The sequence below is a fragment of the Coregonus lavaretus genome (genome assembly GCF_964263955.1).
Source record: "Coregonus lavaretus genome assembly, chromosome: 11".
NCBI classification, from domain to species: Eukaryota; Metazoa; Chordata; class Actinopteri; order Salmoniformes; family Salmonidae; genus Coregonus; species Coregonus lavaretus.
The window spans coordinates 56306471-56330373 of record NC_139998.1 but is presented as its reverse complement, the minus strand read 5'-3'; the positions used below and the strand labels follow the sequence as shown (position 1 = coordinate 56330373).

At 43.1% G+C, this 23903-nt stretch overlaps 1 protein-coding gene across 1 annotated transcript in view; it reads left to right on the top strand.

Moving 5' to 3' along the window:
• The window catches only part of armc9 (armadillo repeat containing 9), a 63219-nt gene extending 59435 nt beyond the window's left edge, over positions 1–3784 (top strand). Inside the window, exon 19 of the mRNA XM_084172112.1 lies at positions 1551–3784. Coding sequence (XP_084028238.1) covers positions 1551–1573 — 23 coding nt within the window. The 3' untranslated portion in view covers positions 1574–3784. The remainder of the gene's footprint in view (positions 1–1550) is intronic.
• The last annotated feature ends 20119 nt before the right edge of the window (positions 3785–23903 follow it).

Genomic DNA, 23903 nt, shown 5'->3' with positions numbered 1-23903 from the left:
TCAGCCATAAATCCCCTTGTCACAGGGGGAATGGAAGCTTGTTGTGTACAACAGGGGAGTGACAATTGAATGCTTTACATTTATATGTATTTATTGTTAAAACATTTCTAGCCTGTGTATCTATGGGTAACCTAACATAGCAGGCGTAAAAGAAAAAGCCTGAGCGGAGTTCCAACCTGGTCTCATAGACGTAGCATAGTAAATGTACATCCGGGACACTCCAAATTAGTACGATATGTTACGTTTGGTACGGTTACATGAGATATAAGTTTACTTAAGGCAATAACGAAAGTAGGGTCGTTGGTCGGGGTGGATGGGTCAGCGAACGTCTAGCAACCCAAAGATTGCGTGTTCAAATCTCATCACAGAGAATTTTTAGCTACTTAGCAACTTTGAAACTACTTAGCATGTTAGCTAACCCTAACCTTAATCCTTTAACCTAACTCCTAACCTTAACCCCTAACCCCTAACCTAACCCAGCTAACGTTAGCCACCTAGCTAACATTAGTGTTAGCCACCTAGCTAACATATCATACATTTAGCAAATTCATAATATATTGTACGAATTGCAATTCGTAACATATCATACTAATTGGAGTGTCCCGGATTTACATTTACTATGTTACCTATACCCCGAGTCAAGGTTGGGAATTCCCACATCCGGTTTCAGCGGAAAAGGAAGCTAGGTTGAATTAGCTGTATCCCTGAAAACCGGTAACATCCGGTTGTTGGCAACTCTGCTAAGGGTGATCTATGGGTAACAGGGTTGACGTGTTATGCTCGACCAAAAATAGTAGAACCAGCTCACATGCTTTTACACTATGATTTGACTATTAGTTGTTCAATGTTTCTTTTAAAAAAATAGTTTTAAAGGAATAGTTTCACCATTTTAAAATGAGAGTTCAGTTCACGTAACAGGGTTGACCTTAAAATGAGGGACAGACGTAAATGAATCACTAATCATATGAAATATATAATAATGTTCAGAAATGACTATCAAAGCAACAAAATAACTAGGGCTTTACAATGATGGTGAAATGTTGGGGTTAAGTGGGTTAAAATCTTCCTAGACGTCACAGAGGGTACACAGAGGGATATGTAAAAATGCAGAATTGTGTATTTTATCCAGGCTGTATCACAACCCGGGCCGTGATTGGGAGTCCCATAGGGCGGCGCACAATTGGCCCAGGTTTGGCCGGTGTAGGCCGTCATTCTAAATAAGAATTTGTTCTTAACTGACTTGCCTAGTTAAGTAAATAAAAATAAAATGGATGTATTGAATTCTCCATGTGGTCTTTATTTAAGAGCACTTCATTTAATATAACAGGCTTTTAAAATTCGATATTGAGTCACAATATCTACTTACAATTTGGAAGGACGCAAAAGGCACTCTTTTCGCGGAATGGCCTTAATGTGCTGATGAATGTGGGAGGTCTTAACCCAATTACAGATCAATGCTAATGTGATGGTGATAATGATGGCTATGATGATGCTCCCAGTACCGCCACCTAACCCCCACTCCTTCCCTCTTGTCCCTCTCTGCTCTCCAGGCAGCCAGTCACACAGGAAGTGACAAGGACCTTTCACCACATGGCCGCAATATCTCCTGAGGAGCATCCAGCTTCCTGTAACTCCATCCGCAGGTTGTGATCATCCAGCTTCCTGTAACTCCATCCGCAGGTTGTGATCAGGGTCAGGGCAATAGAGAGGCTCGAGGTCGGCGGAGAGGTGGGGAGAGAACGAAGGAGAGGGAGAGAGAGAAGGCGGGGGGAAACAATGTGCAGGATTGTAGCTCGGGGTTGTAGCTTTCAACCTCGGTATAGAACACTTTGGTAACAACAACACGGCTCAAATAAGCACAACAACAACAACAAGCTCGCCCGATGCACCCTCTCTACCTGCCAGCTGGCCAAGGCTTTCTTCTCTTCCTATTCTCTCTCACTCTGTCCTGGAGATATGTCAATAAATACCACTGTGCTTGCTCTCCAATGTCATCTTAAACACATTGGACATAAACAGCTGCTGGACATTACATAACCAGCTACTGGACATAGAATTGATTCATTCTATGGTACCGTGTACATTACCAGCTACAGTGTAGTAGCACTATTGCTAACCAATGGCTGTGTCTCAATTCTGTTCGATAGTGTATCTTCCTCTCCTTGATTTATTTCCGTCAAGATGGGTGAAAGGGTCGGTAGAGGGTTCCTTCCTGATATTCCACCTGACTGTTAGGACATTTTAGATGAGTGACCCATTGAGAAAAGAGAAAATTAATCTATTTATGGCTGAGACTATGGTGATGGAGTAAGGCTCCTTGACAGACATCTGGTCCAAAGTCCGACACAACGTCCCAGGGTTGAGCTCTAATAGTTTGATATAGGACAAAGTTTGAGAATCTTAAGAGAACATTCAAACCTGCTTCTTAAAAAAAAATCACTTATTACCATGACAAAATTAAAAAACAACCTTAAAAGTTATTTCCTGCTGACTCTACGAACCCAGAAACGGCTCACTCCGAGTTGATCGTTACCAAGCTGAGCTTACCTAACCTCAGTTGGTTTCTAACACAGTTCCACTCCATTTGATTGCTGCTTTTGACAAAGTTCACTATTAAATATTCATAGGACTATTTGAAAGCACTGCATGTGGCCTCAGCCGGAAGTGCATTTTCTTGATATGGGCCGGGGATATCAGGGATATTTTCAGGCTCATGCGCTTGTAATACAAAGTGTTCTCCAGACCATTCCAGTTGTTTAGTGAGGTCAGGTGTTCCACAAAGTTATATGCTTGGCTCCATGCACTTTTCACCCTTACTGTGAAACGTTGAAATGTATGTTACACTCAAAACAGAATGTCCGTAAAGTAACATACAGCAAGAAGCCTTTAACATCAATTTATAAAGGAAAGTTGTCTGTCAAGGCTTTGAAAATCAAAGTGAAGCTCAACACTTACCAACAATAGAACCAGAACAGCCATATGTCTAGTTACTTCACTTTAAATGGACAAACTGTTTCAATCCAAAGCAGAAACATGTATTTCATTAAATCAGACATTTTATGTTGATATACATTTCATCTCAATCTATGTGGAACTCAATCTATGTGGTACAATGAGTGGATCAGCGCATCAATATATATAAAAAATGACACAGTCGGTGTTCTTTTATGTGAAGCATTTTAAGATGTTCTAAAAAAATCTATTGTTTGCTCAATTTCCTTTGTATTTTACACAGGGGTAAATATATTTTACCATTCTTAATGTGGTCCTCTGTAGCTCAGCTGGTAGAGCACGGCGCTTGTAACGCCAAAGGTAGTGGGTTCGATCCCCGGGACCACCCATACACGAAAAATGTATGCACGCATGACTGTAAGTTGCTTTGGATAAAAGCGTCTGCTAAATGGCTTATTATTCATATTAATGTTGTAAGACGCAATCAGATATACAAATCTCCAACTACCAATGTTCATGGCATGTACCATTAGACGTTCTAACGTAACTTTTTGTACGAGAGGAGTTCTGCAGTGGGAGGAATTACCAACCGAGCGTTACCGCAGGCGTGAGGTCTGCTACGGCCTTTGCTGAATACTTTCATTCATATACAGTGTAATGAATATATAATGAATCACGAAGATGTTCATAACCATTTTCATAAGTGGCCTTCACTTTTCACAGAATGGAAAGATATAATGGTAACACTTTACTTAAAGCATCATAATCCATTGAAATGCATTATACCTGGAAGCTTGAAGTAAAATGTTACCGAAATGATTGTAATTCATAGATTCTGATATATATATATATATATATATATATATATATATATATATATATATATATATATATATATATATATATATTATATATACAGTACCTGTCAAAAGTTTGGACACACCTACTCATTCCAGGGTTTTTCTTTATTTTTACTATTTTCTACATTGTAGAATAATAGTGAAGACATCAAAAGTATGAAATAACACATATGGAATTATGTAGTAACCAAAAAAGTGTTAAACAAATCAAAATATATTTGAGATTTGAGATTTTTCAAATAGCCACCCTTTGCCTTGATGACAGCTTTGCAGACTTTTGGCATTCTCTCAACCAGGTTCAAAGCTGTCATCAAGGCAAAGGGTGGCTACTCTGAAGAATCTCAAATATAAAATATATTTTGATAGTTTAACACTTTTTTGGTTACTACATGATTCCGCATTAGTTATTTCATAGTTTGATGTCTTCACTATTATTCTACAATGTAGAAAATAGTTTTAAAAAATAAAGACAAAACCCTGGAATGAGTAGGTGTGTCCAAACTTTTGACTGGTACTGTACATAAACAGGTGTCATAACTGATCATGACAGTATTTTACAACCAACCATACACTTCCCATTATGGACAAATCTCTCTTTTGTCTAAGATTTTATTTTCCTTCGTTCTATACGGATGCTTATAAAGAAACTGAGATTGAGTTACTTATTTACTAAGGCTTTTTTTTTGTGTTTGTGGAAATCGAGTTGTTACGCTGGTGTGGATCTTCTCTTGACTTGTAAATGGTTGATGTTGGTTGATTATCTCTTTTGAAGGGAAATGTCGACTAAATGAATGTGTCGGCTTTACTTGGATTTTTGATCGTAATTCACTTTGAATAGCTGCTTTCATTTAACTTCTCATTATGTTAAATTATAGTGTTTACAAGAAAGACACAAAGATGAAGTACTTCTGTCAGGCTAGTGTACATTAGAATGTAGATTATCATCTGTCAGGCTAGTGTACATTAGAATGTAGATTATCATCTGTCAGGCTAGTGTACATTAGAATGTAGATTATCATCTGTCAGGCTAGTGTACATTAGAATGTAGATTATCATCTTAGATCTTGATGCTGAAAACTATATTCCTCATTTTATCATTATGAACTATTAACTAAATTACATCATAGTAGTTATGAGGTTTTAGTCACATATAAAATCAATCACATAACGTAGACTACTTGAATCCGGGTGACATTTGAACTAGTCTTAATCTAGTCTTGAATTTGCATTTTAATATTTGCACAGTCTCACCCATGCTTTACTGTACAATACTGTCTGTAATATTACTGTCTGTAATACAGTGGGGAAAAAAAGTATTTAGTCAGCCACCAATTGTGCAAGTTCTCCCACTTAAAAAGATGAGAGAGGCCTGTAATTTTCATCATAGGTACACGTCAACTATGACAGACAAATTGAGGGAAAAAAATCCAGAAAATCCCATTGTAGGATTTTTAATGAATTTATTTGCAAATTATGGTGGAAAATAAGTAATTGGTCACCTACAAACAAGCAAGATTTCTGGCTCTCACAGACCTGTAACTTCTTCTTTCAGAGGCTCCTCTGTCCTCCACTCGTTACCTGTATTAATGGCACCTGTTTGAACTTGTTATCAGTATAAAATACACCTGTCCACAACCTCAAACAGTCACACTCCAAACTTCACAATGGCCAAGACCAAAGAGCTGTCAAAGGACACCAAAAACAAAATTGTAGACCTGCACCAGGCTGGGAAGACTGAATCTGCAATAGGTAAGCAGCTTGGTTTGAAGAAATCAACTGTGGGAGCAATTATTAGGAAATGGAAGACATACAAGACCACTGATAATCTCCCTCGATCTGGGGCTCCACGCAAGATCTCACCCCGTGGGGTCAAAATGATCACAAGAACGGTGAGCAAAAATCCCAGAACCACACGGGGGGACCTAGTGAATGACCTGCAGAGAGCTGGGACTAAAGTAACAAAGCCAACCATCAGTAACACACTACGCCGCCAGGGACTCAAATCCTGCAGTGCGAGACGTGTCCCCCTGCTTAAGCCAGTACATGTCCAGGCCCGTCTGAAGTGCATTTGGATGATCCAGAAGAGGATTGGGAGAATGTCATATGGTCAGATGAAACCAAAATATAACTTTTTGGTAAAAACTCAACTCGTCATGTTTGGAGGACAAAGAATGCTGAGTTGCATCCAAAGAACACCATACCTACTGTGAAGCATGGGGTTGGAAACATCATGCTTTGGGGCTGTTTTTCTGCAAAGGGACCAGGACGACTGATCCGTGTAAAGGAAAGAATGAATGGGGCCATGTATCGTGAGATTTTGAGTGAAACCCTCCTTCCATCAGCAAGGGCATTGAAGATGAAACGTGGCTGGGTCTTTCAGCATGACAATGATCCCAAACACACCGCCCGGGCAACGAAGGAGTGGCTTCGTAAGAAGCATTTCAAGGTCCTGGAGTGGCCTAGCCAGTCTCCAGATCTCAACCCCATAGAAAATCTTTGGAGGGAGTTGAAAGTCTGTGTTGCCCAGCGACAGCCCCAAAACATCACTGCTCTAGAGGAGATCTGCATGGAGGAATGGGCCAAAATACCAGCAACAGTGTGTGAAAACCTTGTGAAGACTTACAGAAAACGTTTGACCTGTGTCATTGCCAACAAAGGGTATATAACAAAGTATTGAGAAACTTTTGTTATTGACCAAATACTTATTTTCCACCATCATATGCCAATAAATTCATTAAAAATCCTACAATGTGATTTTCAGGATTTTTTTTTCTCATTTTGTCTGTCATAGTTGACGTGTACCTATGATGAAAATTACAGGCCTCTCTCATCTTTTTAAGTGGGAGAACTTGCACAATTGGTGGCTGACTAAATACTTTTTTTCCCCACTGTATGTAGCTGAATTTGTGTAATAATGTATTTTGACACAGTAGCAATGATCTGTCATATTTCTGTATACATGAATTAAATAAACTTTGAAGTGTTAAATATGCTATTTGACACTTGTAACACTAAGGGTTGGTTTCCCGGACACAGAGTAAGCCTAGTCCTCCTACATTAAAGCGTATGGACCCCCTTAAATCTGGACCCCTACAAATCATCTGGGCTAGACAATCTGGACCCTTTCTTTCTCAAACTAGCCTGCCGAAATTGTCGCAACCCCTATTACTAGCCTGTTCAACCTCTCTTTCGAAACGTCTGAGATCCCCAGAGATTGGAAAGCTGCCGCGGTCATCCCCCTCTTCAAAGGGTGTAACACTCTAGATCCAAACTGTTACAGACCTATATCCATCCTGCCCTGCCTTTCGAAAGTTTTTGAAAGCCAAGTTAACAAACAGATCACCGACCATTTCGAATCCCACCGTACCTTATCCGCTATGCAATCCGGTTTCCGAGCTGGTCATGGGTGCACCTCAGCCACGCTCAAGGTCCTAAATGATATTATAACCGTGATCGATAATAGACAGTACTGTGCAGCCGTCTTCATCGACCTGGCCAAGGCTTTCGACTCTGTCAACCACCGCATTCTTATTGGCAGACTAAATAGCCTTGGTTTCTCAAGTGACTGCCTCGCCTGGTTCACCAACTACTTCTCAGATAGAGTTCAATGTGTCAAATCGTAGGGCCTGTTGTCTGGACCTATGGCAGTCTCTATGGGGGTGCCACAGGGTTAAATTCTCGGGCCGACTCTTTTCTCTGTGTATATCAATGATGTCGCTCTTGCTGCTGGTGACTCTCAGATCCACCTCTACGCAGATGACACCATTTTGTATACATCTGGCCCTTCATTGGACACTGTGTTAACAAACCTCCAAACGAGCTTCAATGCCATACAACACTCCTTCAGTAGCCTCCAACTGCTCTTAAACACTAGTAAAACTAAATGCATGCTCTTCAATCGAACGCTGCTGGCACCCACCCACCCGACTAGAATCACTACTCTCGACGGGTCTGATCTAGAGTATGTGGACAACTACAAATACCTAGGTGTCTGGTTAGACTGTAAACTCTCCTTCCAGACTCACATTAAGCATCTCCAGTTAAATTAAGCATCTCCAGTTAAATCTAGAATCTGCGTCCTATTTCGCAACAAAGCCTCCTTCACTCATGCTGCCAAACATGCCCTCGTAAAACTGACTACCCTACCGATCCTTGACTTCGGCGATGTCATTTACAAAATAGCCTCCAACACTCTTCTCAGCAAATTGGATGTAGTCTATCACAGTGCCATCCGTTTTGTCACCAAAGACCCATATACTACCCACCACTGTGACCTGTACGCTCTTGTTGGCTGGTCCTCACTACAGATTCGTCGCCAAACCCACTGGCTCCAGGCCATCTATAAATCACTGCTAGGCAAATCCCCGCCTTATCTTAGCTCATTGGTCACCATAGCAACACCCACCCGTAGTATGCGCTCCAGCAGGTATATCTCACTGGTCATCCCCAAATCCAACACCTCCTTTGGCCGCCATTCCTTCCAGTTCTCTGCTGCCAATGACTGGAACGAATTGCAAAAATCTCTGAAGCTGGAGACTCTTATCTCCCTCACTAACTTTAAGCATCAGTTGTCAGAGCACCTTACCGATCACTGCACCTGTACAAAGCCCATCTGTAATTTGCCCACCCAACTACCTCATCCCCATATTTGTTATTTATTTTGCTCATTTGCACCCCAGTATCTCAATTTGCACATCATCTCTTGCACATCTATCTTTCCAGTGTTAATACTAATTGTAATTATCTTGCACTATGGCCTATTTATTGCCGTACCTCCATAACTTGCTACATTTGCACACAGTGTATATATATTTCTGTTGTATTTTTGACTTTATGTTTTGTTTACCCCATATGTAACTCTGTGTTGTTGTTTTTATCGCACTGCTTTGCTTTATCTTGGCCAGGTCGCAGTTGTAAATGAGAACTTGTTCTCAACTGGCTTACCTGGTTAAATAAAGGTTAAATAAAAAAATTAAAAAAATAAAAATGTTCAGTGGAGATTCTCCATTGAAAATGTTTGTTAGTCCAGACTTGGCTTAATCTGTGGCCGGGAAACTGGTCCAAACCATAACAAATGATCGCAAACTTATTTTCTTAGTCTCCCTTTCAGGAAATGTTGAAAGGGACACAAATTGTCTTGCATCTCATCTCAAACAATGCATTACCATTAGCGTTATACACTCAGTGGCCAGTTTATTAGGTACGCCACCCCATGTTCACGAAAATTGGTTCGCTCTAACAGACAGTGAGTCACGGTGGCCGTGGCTTGCTATATAAAGTAGACAGACAGGCATCGAGGCATTCAGTCACTGTTCGATTGAACGTTAGAATGGGCAAAACGAGTGACCTAAGTGACTTTGAGCGTGATGTGATCGTCGGTGCTAGGCGCGCCAGATCCAGTATCTCAGAAACAGACGGCTTCCTTTTCACGCACGACAGTGTCTAGTGCAGCGGTTTCCAAACTAGGGGTCGCGACCAATATGGGGTCGCCTGATATGAAAATGGGTTCGTGGGAGAATTTCCAACCCCCCCCCCCAAAAAAAAAAAGAAAAACATTCTAACCAAATATATGGATATTATAATATCGTCTTTGTATCTCAAAATCATTGTAACGTGGTTAACCTTAAAAATCTAAATTCAAATTATTCAAAACTAAAGATACATTCAACCAGAGAGCGCTTAGATCATGGGAAAAGGCAGCACTTGACCATTGCACTGGAATCATTCCCACGGTGAATGGCTAAGCCTGCTACGCTATGAAACCACACACTATTGCAGAGACTTCGATATTACCGGAAGCAATTGATAAGGTGAAAACAATGTGTGGGGAGTCATCAATACCTTTGTCAGATAACAATGTTAAATAAATCATTCATAATATTGCTAGCGATCAAGAGGAAGCTCTGACTGAATGACTCAAACGCCCCAGCTTATGCTCTCCAAATGGGCATTAGCTGTGAGGGCAGAGATGCCCATGCATTGACTTTTGTTCGCTATACATGTCGGGGGGGATGCTATACACGAGGACATATTGTTATGTCTCGCGATTCCTGAGCATGAAACGGCACAGGGGATGTTCAGTGTGCTGCGTGAATATATTGACGAAAAACAGATTCCATGGGATCGAATGGTGGGCTTTTGCACAGATGGGGCTCCCATCTATTATGGGACGGCGGGCAGGCCTCTGCACTCTAGTTATGAATGTGTCTCCCTCTGCCATATGGATGCATTCTATGATACACCGAGAGCAACTGGCGGCAAAAGAGCTGAGCACAGAACTCTGAGATATACTGCAGCAGGTAACTTCGATTGTAAACGACATCAAACCACATCCACTGCATGCATGCCTGTTCGCAAAACTGTGTGGAGATATGGGATCAGAGCATGACAATGGTCTATTTCGCACCAAGGCTTGGTGGTTATCGAGGGGGAGTGTTGGAAATGTTTTTTTTACATCCATTGTGAATGACAACAGTTCGATAACCATTGTCATGTTCTGTTTCCCAAATATGTCTGTTATATAGGCAAGGAGACACATTTTATTTTCTTTACACAGAAAGTCAACTAAGTCTGTTTTCTTACGTGTAATGAAAATAAAATGTGTCTCCTTGCCTACGTAACAGACATATTTGGGAAACTGAACGAACTGAATGCAAGCATACATGGAAAATACAAAAACATTCTAGGTATGAGTGACCGAATCAGTGGATTCAGAGGAAAGAATTCTTATTGGAGAGTCTTTCAAAAGCGAACCATGCCCCCTTCCCTCGGCTGTGCAAGTTTCTAACAGAAAACAGTTGTGATGACTGCGCACCTCCAACGCTTGGAAGAGCACTTTGGGACCCACTTCCCAATCCGTTTGACTGTGATCCTGGCTCAGTTGACATGCTGGTAAGTGAAATCGAACAGCTGATTGAGCTGCCATGTGACCGAATGCTACAGACAATGCATTCACGGGTCACTACGGAGGAGTTTTGGTTCCTGACTCAATGGGAAAACCCTGCCGTCTCCCTCTGAGCATTAAAACTCATGGTACCCTTCGCCAGCTCATATCTGTGTGAATCTGGATTCAGTGCTCTTGTCTGCATTAAAACCAAATATAGATCCAGGTTGGCTGCTGAGGTGCATACTGTCAACCACACCCCCTGATTTTGAGAAGTTCCGATGCGACTTGCATCAAGCCACACCCATCTCATTAGTGGTGATGAGATAAGAGATATTATGTCAGACTCATTTGCAATTCACTGGTACATGGTGAGTTGAGAAGACAATCAGAAATACTGTTAGAATGTTTTTCAATTGACTGCCATAGCCCCAAATAAAAAAAAAGTAAACATTGGCTGTTAATTACATATTTATTGTTCACATGGTTGGGGTCGCAAGAATTTTCAGATATCAAAATGGGGTCGTGGGCCAAAAAAGTTTGGGAATCCCTGGTCTAGGGTTTACCGACAATGGTGCGTCAAACAAAAAACGTCCAGTCAGCGGCAGTCCTGTGGAAGAGAACAGCTTGTTGATAAGAGGTCGAAGGAGAATGGCACTGCATCGCAGCGCTAGCTGGGCCACTAGAGGAGAATGGCACTGCATCGCAGCGCTAGCTGGGCCACTAGAGGAGAATGGCACTGCATCGCAGCGCTAGCTGGGCCACTAGAGGAGAATGGCACTGCATCGCAGCGCTAGCTGGGCCACTAGAGGAGAATGGCACTGCATCGCAGCGCTAGCTGGGCCACTAGAGGAGAATGGCACTGCATCGCAGCGCTAGCTGGGCCACTAGAGGAGAATGGCACTGCATCGCAGCGCTAGCTGGGCCACTAGAGGAGAATGGCACTGCATCGCAGCGCTAGCTGGGCCACTAGAGGAGAATGGCACTGCATCGCAGCGCTAGCTGGGCCACTAGAGGAGAATGGCACTGCATCGCAGCGCTAGCTGGGCCACTAGAGATCCTGGTTCGAATCCAGGCTCTGTCGCAGCCGGCCGCGACCGGGAGACCCATGGGGCGGCGCGCAATTGGCCCAGCGTCGTCCAGGGTAGGGGAGGGAATGGCCGGCAGGGATGTAGCTCAGTTGATAGAGCATGGCGTTTGCAACGCCAGGGTTGTGGGTTCGATTCCCACGGGGGGCCAGTATAAAAAAATAAAAATAAAATAATATATATATATGTGTATTCACTAACTGTAAGTCGCTCTGGATAAGAGCGTCTGCTAAATGACTAAAATGTAATGTAAAATCTAAGAACTGTGCAAGCTAACAGTGGTGTGCAGAACGGCATCTCGGAACGCACAACTCATCGGTCCAAGTCACGGATGGGCTATTACAGTAGATGACCACTCCCATCAGCTAAAAACAAGAAGAAGCGGCTCCAGTTGGGCACGCGATCACCAACACTGGACAATTGAGGAGTGGAAAAACATCGCCTGGTCCGACGAATCCTGGTTCCTTTTTGTGTCATGCTGATGGCAGAGTTAGGATTTGGTGTAAGCAGCATGAGTCCATGGTCCCATCCTGCCTGGTGTCAACGGTACAGGCTGGTGGTGGAGGTGGTGTAACGGTGTGGGGAATGTTTTTCCTGGCATATGTTAGGTCCCTTGATACCAATTTAGCAACGTTTGAATGCCACACCTTATAGAATCGATATCCCGAAGAATTCAGACTGCTCTGGAGGCAAAGGTGGGTCTGACCTGGTACGAAATCGGTGTACCTAATAAACTGCCAACTGAATGTATCATACCACATTTTTATATATCAAACTTAATTGGTCGCGTACACATACAGTGGGGAAAAAAAGTATTTAGTCAGCCACCAATTGTGCAAGTTCTCCCACTTAAAAAGATGAGAGAGGCCTGTAATTTTCATCATAGGTACACGTCAACTATGACAGACAAATATCCAGAAAATCAAATTGTAGGATTTGTTATGAATTTATTTGCAAATTATGGTGGAAAATAAGTATTTGGTCACCTACAAACAAGCAAGATTTCTGGCTCTCACAGACCTGTAACTTCTTCTTTAAGAGGCTCCTCTGTCCTCCACTTGTTACCTGTATTAATGGCACCTGTTTGAACTTGTTATCAGTATAAAAGACACCTGTTCACAACCTCAAACAGTCACACTCCAAACTCCACTATGGCGAAGACCAAAGAGCTGTCAAAGGACACCAGAAACAAAATTGTAGACCTGCACCAGGCTGGGAAGACTGAATCTGCAATAGGTAAGCAGCTTGGTTTGAAGAAATCAACTGTGGGAGCAATTATTAGTAAATGGAAGACATACAAGACCACTGATAATCTCCCTCGATCTGGGGCTCCACGCAAGATCTCACCCCGTGGGGTCAAAATGATCACAAGAACGGTGAGCAAAAATCCCAGAACCACACGGGGGGACCTAGTGAATGACCTGCAGAGAGCTGGGACCAAAGTAACAAAGCCTACTATCAGTAACACACTACGCCGCCAGGGACTCAAATCCTGCAGTGCAAGACGTGTCCCCCTGCTTAAGCCCGTCTGAAGTTTGCTAGAGTGCATTTGGATGATCCAGAAGAGGATTGGGAGAATGTCATATGAAACCAAAATATAACTTTTTGGTAAAAACTCAACTCGTCGTGTTTGGAGGACAAAGAATGCTGAGTTGCATCCAAAGAACACCATACCTACTGTGAAGCATGGGGGTGGAAACATCATGCTTTGGGGCTGTTTTTCTGCAAAGGGACCAGGACGACTGATCCGTGTAAAGGAAAGAATTAATGGGGCCATGTATCGTGAGATTTTGAGTGAAAACCTCCTTCCGTCAGCAAGGGCATTGAAGATGAAACGTGGCTGGGTCTTTCAGCATGACAATGATCCCAAACACACCGCCCGGACAACGAAGGAGTGGCTTCGTACGAAGCATTTCAAGGTCCTGGAGTGGCCTAGCCAGTCTCCAGATCTCAACCCCATAGAAAATCTTTGGAGGGAGTTGAAAGTCTGTGTTGCCCAGCGACAGCCCCAAAACATCACTGCTCTAGAGGAGATCTGCATGGAGGAATGGGCCAAAATACCAGCAACAGTGTGTGACAACCTTGTGAAGACTTACAGAAAACGTTTGACCTGTGTCATTGCCAACAAAGGGTATATAACAAAGTATTGAGAAACTTTTGTTATTGACCAAATACTTATTTTCCACCATAATTTGCAAATAAAAATCCTACAATGTGATTTTCTGGATTTTTTTTCCTCATTTTGTCTGTCCTAGTTGACTTGTACCTATGATGAAAATTACAGGCCTCTCTCATCTTTTTAAGTGGGAGAACTTGCACAATTGGTGGCTGACTAAATACTTTTTTTCCCCACTGTATTTTGCAAATGTTATTGCAGGTGTAGCTAAATGCTTATGTTCCTAGCTCCAACAGTGCAGTAATACCTAACAATACAAAACAATACACTCATATCAAATTAAGAAATATAGAAATATTAGAACGAGCAATGTCAGAGTCCGGAATATAAATATACAGTGAGCTCCAACAGTATCGGGACAGTGACACATTTGTTGTTGTTTTGGCTCTAGTACTCTAGCACTTTGGATTTGAAATCATATAATGAATATGAGGTTAAATCTGTCAGTTTTAATTTGAGGGTATTTTGATCCATATCAGGTGAACCGTTTAGAAATTACAGCACTTTTTGTACACTAAAAGTATTTTAGTGGACCAAAAGTATTGGGACAAATTCACTTATACAGTGCCTTTAGAAAGTATTCACACCCCTTGATTTTTTTCCACATTTTGTTGCGTTACAGCCTGAATTTAAAATGGAATAAATTTAGATTTTTTGTCACTGGTCTACACACGAAGATGGCGTGTGCGACTAGTGTTGATGATCACAAGTTTACTGGAGAACGGAGACCAAGTAGAGACTCTCGGACAAGGTGGATAATTGTATAATATAAGGCAGTTTATTCAGAGGTAAAGATATCTGTAAATAGCGTGCACGGACCCGTTCGTCAATCTCGTAGGGAGATATCTGAGAGAGAGCCCCTAAACATTGTGTGCTGACATTTTATACAATAAAATGAAGTAGGTTGATTCTAGTAGTTCTGATCTTCTGATTGGTCCTGATGAGTTGGGCGAGGTCACCTCCAGGCTAGTGTCACTGTTGCATTGGCTCTGAGTCGGGTTCTCTGTCTTCAGATGTTCAGCCTAAGAGAAGGGGATTTTTGTGTGTGTGTGTGCGTGTGTGTGTTTAACAATGATGATGTGTGTGTGTGTGTGTGTGCGTGTGTGTGTGTATGTGTGTGTATGTGTGTGTGTGTGTGTGTGTGTGTGTGTGTGTGTCCTCAGAGCAAGAACTCGTGAGTTGGAAGAACTGAGAGACCTATGGCGTGGGTGTTGTCCATAGCCACCTGCTGATAAGGCTGACAAGATAGAAGTCTTTTGTGCATTGTATTAAATACAAAGGCCCAACACAAAATGGGTCATGGACAAGATTTTAGTCAGACCAAGCTATAACATTATATATTTACTACGACACTAGCTCTTAGGAAACGTCGCATTATTTAGTTTTTTTTAAATGTATATTCTGTCGAAAACGGTCCTGCCAGATGGGTTCTCAGTTCATCGTGCAGACAAGAATAAATATCTCTCCGGGAAGCAGAAGGGCGGAGGTGTGTGTTTCATGATTAACGACTCATGGTGTAATTGTAGTAACATACAGGAACTCGAGTCCTTCTGTTCACCCGACCTAGAATATCTCACAATCAAATGCCGACCGTATTATCTCCCAAGATAATTTTCTTTGGTTATAGTCACGGCCGTGTATATCCCCCCTCAAGCTGATACCACGACGGCCCTCAAAGAACTTCACTGGACCTTATGCAAACTGGAAACCACATATCCTGAGGCTGCATTTGTTGTAGCCGGGGATTTAAAAAAAGCACATTTGAGGACTAGGCTGCCGAGGTTCTATCAACATATCCACTGTTGTACTCGCGCTGCTAAAATCCTCGACCATTGCTATTCAAACTTCCGGGATGGTTATAAGGGTTATAAGGCCCTCCCCCGCCCTCCTTTCGACAAATCTGACCACGACTCCATTTTGCTTCTCCCTTCCTATAGGCAGAAACTCAAACAGGAAGTACCCGTGCTAAGGACTATTCAACGCTGGTCTGACCAATCGGGATCCACGCTTCAAGATTGTTTTGATCACGCGGACTGGGATATGTTCCGGGTAGCTTCTGAAAATAATTTAGACATATACACTGAAACGTTGACGGAGTTTATCAGGAAGTGTATAGGTGATGTTATGCCCACTGTGACTATTAAAACCTATCCTAACCAGAAACCGTGGATAGACGGCAGCATTCGCGCAAATCTGAAAGCGCGAACCACCGCATTCAACCATGACAAGGTGACTGGGAATATGGCAGAATACAAACAGTGTAGCTACTCACTCCGCAAGGCAATTAAACTGGCAAAACATCAGTATAGAGACAAAGTGGAGTCGCAATTCAACGACTCAGACACGAGACATATGTGGCAGGGTCTACAGACAATCGCGGACTACAAAAAGAAAACCAGCCACGTCGCCGACACCGACGTCTCGCTTCCAGACAAGCTAAACACCGTGTTCGCCCGCTTTAGGATAACACAGTGCCACTGACAAGGCCCACTACCAAGGACTGTGGCCTCTCCTTCTCCATGTCCGACGTGATTAAGCATGTTAACCCCCACAAGGCTGCCGGCCCAGACGGCATCCCTAGCCGCGTCCTCAGAGCATGCGCAGACCAGCTGGCTGGTGTGTTCATGGACATATTCAATCTCTCCCTTTCCCAGTCTCCTGTTCCCACATGCTTCAAGATGGCCACCATTGTTCCTGTACCCAAGAAAGCAAAGGTAACTAAACTAAATGACTATTGCCCTGTAGCACTCACCTCTGTCATCATGAAGTGCTTTGAGAGACTAGTCAAGGATCATATCACCTCTACCTTACCTGTCACCCTAGACCCACTTCAATTTGCTTACCGCCCCAATAGATCCACAGACGATGCAATTGCCATCACACTGCACACTGCCCTATCCCATCTGGACAAGAGCAATACCTATGTAAGAATGCTGTTCATTGACTATAGCTCAGCATTCAACACCATAGTACCCTCCAAGCTCTTCATTTAGCTCGAGGCCCTGGGTCTGAACCCCACCCTGTGCAACTGGGTCCTGGACTTCCTGACGGGCCACCCCCAGGTGGTGAAGGTAGGAAACAACATCTCCACTTCGCTGATCCTCAACACTGGGGCCCCACAAGGGTGCATGCTCAGCCCCCTCCTGTACTCCCTGTTCACCCATGACTGCGTGGCCAAGCACGCCTCCAACTCAATCATCAAGTTTGCAGATGACACAACAGTAGTAGGGTTGATTACCAACAATGATGAGACAGCCTACAGGGAGGAGGTGAGGGCTCTGGGAGTGTGGTGCCAGGAAAATAACCTCTCCCTCAACGTCAACAAAACAAAACAAAGGAGCTGATCGTGGACTTCAGGAAACAGCAGAGGGTGCACCCCCCTATCCACATCGACGGGACCACAGTGGAGAAGGTGGAAAGCTTCAAGTTCCTTGGCGTACACATCACCGACAAACTGAAATGGTCCACCCACGCAGACAGTGTGGTGAAGAAGGCGCAACAGAGCCTCTTCAACCTCATGAGCCTGAAGAAATTTGGCTTATCACCTAAAACCCTCACAAACTTTTACAGATGCACAATTGAGAGTATCCTGTCGTGCTGTATCACCGCCTGGTACGGCAACTGCTCCGCCCACAACCGCAGGGCTCTCCAGAGGGTGGTGCGGTCTGCCGAACACATTACCGGGGGCAAACTACCCGCCCTCCAAGACACAGGAAGGCCAAAAAGATCATCAAGGACATCAACCACCCGAGCCACTGCCTGTTCACCCCGCTATCACCCAGAAGGCGAGGTCAGTACAGCTGCATCAAAGCTGGGACTGAGAGACTGAAAAACAGCTTCTATCTCAAGGCCATCAGACTGTTAAATAGCCATCACTAGCACATTAGAGGCTGCTGCTGCCTATTGAAGTCACTGGCCACTTTAAGAAATGGAACACTAGTCACTTTAATAATGTTTACATATCTTGCACTACTCATCTCAGATGTATATACTGCATTTTATTCTATAATATTCTACTGTATCTTAGTCCATGCCACTCTGTCATTGCTTGTCCATATATGTATATATTCTTAAATCCCATTCCTTACTAGTTTTGTGTGTATTGGGTATATGTTGTGTAATTGTTAGATATTACTGCACTGTCGGAGCTAGAAGCACAAGCATTTCGCTACACCCGCTATAACATCTGCTAAACACGTGTATGTGACAAATACAATTTGATTTGATTTGATTTGAATATCCCATAATGTCAAAGTGGAATTGTGAGAAAGTTACAGATGCACAAATATCATACCCCCAAGACATTACAGTAACAGGGGAGGTTAACATTTTTTTGGGGGGGTATGATGTTTGTGCGTCTAACTTTCTCACTCATCATTAATCACGATTCATTCAGAATTATCCTTTATCATAGTAGCATCCACATTAATGTAGGAGTGTTTAGAAACATATTCTATTCTTATAAATAATAAATAAATAAAAGTGACTCCAAAATGACACAATACATTATTTGTCATTCATTTCTATTGAACACAAAATAATCTGAAACACAACCGAAACCAACAGCAAATGCATCCAGCAAATCTGTAGTCACAAGCTTGATATAATCATTGCATGCTATGAATATGGGACCAAATACTTCACTTTTTACTACATTAATACACAGACAGTATAAGTGAATTTGTACAACTACTTTTGGCCCCCTAAAATGGTGGGGACTATGAACAAAAAGTGCCGGAATTAGTTTTTTGCCTGCGCTACAGACTGTTATATCAGTCCGCTAATACAGGACTAGTGAAGGCCAAGTGCACTACTTTTCAGGGGGTGCTGCAGCTGCCTCACCACACATCGAAAAGGTGTTGTAGTCCCGTGTAGCTCAGTTGGTAGAGCATGGCGCTTGCAACGCCAGGGTTGTGGGTTCGATTCCCACGGGAGACCAGTATGAAAATGTATGCACTCACACTAACTGTAAGTGGCTCTGGATAAGAGCGTCTGCTAAATGACTAAAATGTTTTTAAAAAATGTACAGCAGTGGTTATATAGAATGAGCCTTGACTAGAATACAGTATATACAGTTGAAGTTGGAAGTTTACATACAGTGGGGGAAAAAAGTATTTAGTCAGCCACCAATTGTGCAAGTTCTCCCACTTAAAAAGATGAGAGAGGCCTGTAATTTTCATCATAGGTACACGTCAACTATGACAGACAAAATGAGGGAAAAAAATCCAGAAAATCACATTGTAGGATTTTTTATGAATTTATTTGCAAATTATGGTAGAAAATAAGTATTTGGTCACCTACAAACAAGCAAGATTGGTGGCTGACTAAATACTTTTTCCCCACTGTATACCTTAGCCAAATACATTTAAACTGAGTTTTTCACTACTCCTGACATTTAATCCTAGTAAAAATTCCCTGTTTTAGGTCAGTTAGGATCACCACTTTATTTTAAGAATGGGAAATGTCAGAATAATAGTAGAGAGAATGTTTTATTTCAGCTTTTATTTATTTCATCACATTCCCAGTGGGTCAGAAGTTTACATACACTCAATTAGTATTTGGTAGCATTGCCTTTAAATTGTTTAACTTGGGTCAAACGTTTCAGGTAGCCTTCCACAAGCTTCCCACAATAAGTTGGGTGAATTTTGGCCCATTCCTCCTGACAGAGCTGATGTAACTGAGTCAGGTTTGTAGGCCTCCTTGCTCGCACACGCTTTTTCAGTTCTGCCCACAAATGTTCTATAGGATTGAGGTCAGGGCTTTGTGATGGCCACTCCAATACCTTGACTTTGTTGTCCTTAAGCCATTTTGCCACAACTTTGGAAGGATGCTTGTGGTCATTGTCCATTTGGAAGACCCATTTGCGACCAAGCTTTATCTTCCTGACTGATGTTTTGAGATGTTGCTTCAATATATCCACATCATTTTCCGTCCTCATGATGCCATCTATTTTGTGAAGTGCACCAGTCCCTCCTGAAGCGAAGCACCCCCACAGCATGATGCTGCCACCCCCGTGCTTCACAGTTGGGATGGTGTTTTTCTGCTTGCAAGCAACCGCCTTTTTCCTCCAAACATAACGATGGTCATTATGGGCAAACATATATATTATTGTTTCATCAGACCAGAGGACATTTCTCCAAAAAGTACGATCTTTGTCCCCATGTGCAGTTGCAAACCGTAGTCTGGCTTTTTTATGGCGGTTTTGGAGCAGTGGCTTCTTCCTTGCTGAGCGTCCTTTCAGGTTATGTCGATATAGGTCTCGTTTTACTGTGGATATAGATACTTTTGTACCTTTCCTCCAGCATCTTCACAAGGTCCTTTGCTGTTGTTCTGGGATTGATTTGCACTTTTCGCACCAAAGTACGTTCATCTCTAGGAGACAGAACGCGTCTCCTTCCTGAGCGGTATGACGGCTGCGTGGTCCCATGGTGTTTATACTTGCGTACTATTGTTTGTACAGATGAACGTGGTACCTTCAGGCGTTTGGAAATTGCTCCCAAGGATGAACCAGACTTGTGGAGGTCTACACATTTATTTCTGAGGTCTTGGCTGATTTATTTTGATTTTCCCATGATGTCAAGCAAAGAGGCACTGAGTTTGAAGGTAGGCCTTGATATACATCCACAGGTACAACTCCAATTGACTCAGATGATGTCAATTTGCCTATCAGAACCTTCTAAAGCCATGACATCATTTTCTGGAATTAATTTTCCAAGCTGTTTAAAGGCACAGTCAATTTAGTGTATGTAAACTTCTGACCCACTGGAATTGTGATACAGTGAATTATGAGTGAAATAATCTGTCTGTAAACAATTGTTGGAAGAATTACTTGTGTCATGCACAAAGTAGATGTCCTAACCGACTTGCCAAAACTATAGTTCGTTAACAAGAGATTTGTGGAGTGGTTGAAAAACGAGTTTTAATGACTCCAACCTAAGTGTATGTAAACTTCCGACTTCAACTGTACATATGAAGTGGGTAAAACAGTATGTAAACATTATTAAAGTGACCAGTGTTCAATTACTATGTACATAGGGCAGCAGTCTCTACCAGCAATACAAGAAATTACATTGACTGATGACTCATCACATATTGTTATGTTTCACTGTGGTTATAGCCTTGAGCTATTTACTCCAGAAGAAAGTCTACAAGCCATGGGTGTCACGATCGTTGGAGGAAGTGGACCAATGCGCAGCGTGATGAGTGAACATACTTTAATTTGATTCACCACACGAAACAAAACAACAAAACGATACGTGAAGTCCTAGGTAACAGACACAAACCATACACGGAACAAGATCCCACAAAACACTGTGGAAAACAGGCTGCCTAAGTATGGTTCCCAATCAGAGACAACAAGCAACAGCTGACACTCGTTGCCTCTGATTGAGAACCACCCCTGGCCAACACAGAAACACATGAGCTAGATAATCAGCCTAGAACACAAAACACATAGAAACAACACACCCTGGCTCAACGTAACGGAGTCCCAGAGCCAGGGCGTGACAGTGGGTTGCTTGGTAAATAGAACAGGATGACACAGGTTGTTTTTGGTCTAGTAACCAGCTCTGCATTTGGCTATACCCTGGAAATGTTATTTTCAGTTCCCCGTTTAATAATGTTGTGCCAGCGAGCAACGGCACAATGTGAGGGCACGTGACGGTGTGACACACTCTCCAAGTGGCCTCACGAACCCAGAGCACGAGCCACGGCGGCGTCGCTCAACGGTCACCGCGACAGAGGAAGTCGGACGCTACGTATATCAAAACAAAAAAGTGTCGATACAGGGGAGGGAGGGAATATTGAGAAAACGTGGAAAAGTCTTTATCATCAAAAACAACCTGACCATGTCAAACGATCAACAGGTTTATCACCGCATAACGTCACCACTCTCTTTTTCTTCAGCATGAGGAGCCTGGACTGGTCAGACCTACATTCATTCCTGATAACTTGGAACACATTTCAACTCAAACAATAAAAACCATTAAATGAATCCGTTTATCCTTCCTTGTAAACATTAGCCTGGCTACAGATTTGTTTGTGCCGTCTTACCAACCTGGAGTGACAATGACCATAAGAGTTAGAATGACACCACAAACAGATCTGGGACCAGGCTACACATGCACAGGGCTACAGGGGACATCTCTTGACACACAGGCCTACAAGAGTTTGTTATCCTTGTAAGTTTCGACACGAGGGGTCTTTCTGAGTTCTCCCTGCTGTTGCAACAGTTGTTTGTGAGCTTCAGGTGTTCGCTGAAGAGAGACCCACAGAGATCTCCTGCAGGGTACGCCATCTGAGGGCCCTCCATGACACGAGGCTCACTAACTCTCGCTGACTCTCCGTCAGCTGTGTTTATCTCTAGACAGCCAAGTGTTGCACTGATAAAAGACCACGCCGGGCGAGAGACAGCTTTTCGGTCTCTCCAACTGTTTTCCTGTCCTAACCCCCTTTCCTGGATCCACAGCAGAGTAATTAGCCCCCAAGGCTCCATCCAACCATCCCCCAAACGTTGGTCATCTTACTTCACCAACGTTTGAAATTGATCTAGTGGCTGGTTTCTTTAAAGACGCATTTGGTGTTGTTGCAGTGATTTGATTGTCATGGCCCAAGTTTACCAACTTAAAGATGTGAATAACAATGTCATGGAATGAATGCTCTGTTTTTGTTTTTTGTCATTATGTGTTAGGTAACTTATCTTACGTGTCATAGGGTCAAATACACCACCAAACTGTCAATCCACACGAACACCTTCGATACTTTGAACATTTCCCTCATCTAATGTACCATTTACTCTTGTGTCAGAGGTAAACCTGTAATGTTGTCGCCATTTCAGGACAACGCTGTGAGTTCACAGATTATTTAATGTTCACTTTTACGTGTGTGACCATTACAGAAATATCCTCGGAAAGCCCCTCTAAACCTTAGAAAACCTGAACAAAACCGTCCTTATATATTGTTGAAGGTCATTTTATACTGTGGTTTCAGCCTGGTCTCATAGACTATACGTAACATTGTAAACGTAAATCCGGAACAATCAAATTCGTATGATATGTTACGTTTGGTATGGTTCCATAAGACAGAAGTTTACTTATGGACTCATCACTTGAGTGGGTTGAGTCACTAACGTGATCTTCCTGTCCGGTTTGTCGCCCCCTCGGGCTCGTGCAGTGGAGGAGATCTTCATGGGCTATACTCAGCCTTGTCTCAGGGTAGTAGGTTGGTGGTCTGTTGATATCCCTCTGGTGGTGTGGGGGCTGTGCTTTGGCAAAGTGGGCGGGGTTATATCCTGCCTGGTTGGCCCTGTCTGGGGGTATCGTCGGATGGGGCCACAGTGTCTCCTGACCCCCCCTGTCTCAGCCTCCAGTATCTATGCTGCAATAGTCTATGTGCCAGGGGGCTAGGGTCAGTCTGTTATATCTGGTGTTATTCTCATGTCTTATCCGGTGTCCTGTGTGAATTTAAGTATGCTCCCTCTAATTCTCTCTCCCTCTCTCCCTCCCATCCCGGAGGACCTGAGCCCTAGGACCATGCCTCAGGACTACCTGGCCTGATGACTCCTGGCTGTCCCCAGTCCACCTGGTCGTGCTGCTGCTCCAGTTTCTACTCTTCTGCCTTCGGCTATGGAACCCTGACCTGTTCACCGGACGCGCTACCTTGTCCCAGACCTGCTGTTTTCAACTCTCTCTCTCTACCGCACCTGCTATTTCAACCTCTAAATGCCCGGCTATGAAAAGCCAAGTGACATTTACTCCTGATGTACTGACCTGTTGCAACCTCTACAACCACTGTGATTATTATTTTACCCTGCTGGTCATCTATGAACGTTTGAACATCTTGGAGAACAATCTGGCCTTAAATGGCCATGTACTGTTATAATCTCCACCCGGCACAGCCAGAAGGGGACTGGCCACCCCTCAGAGCCTGGTTCCTCTATAGGTTTC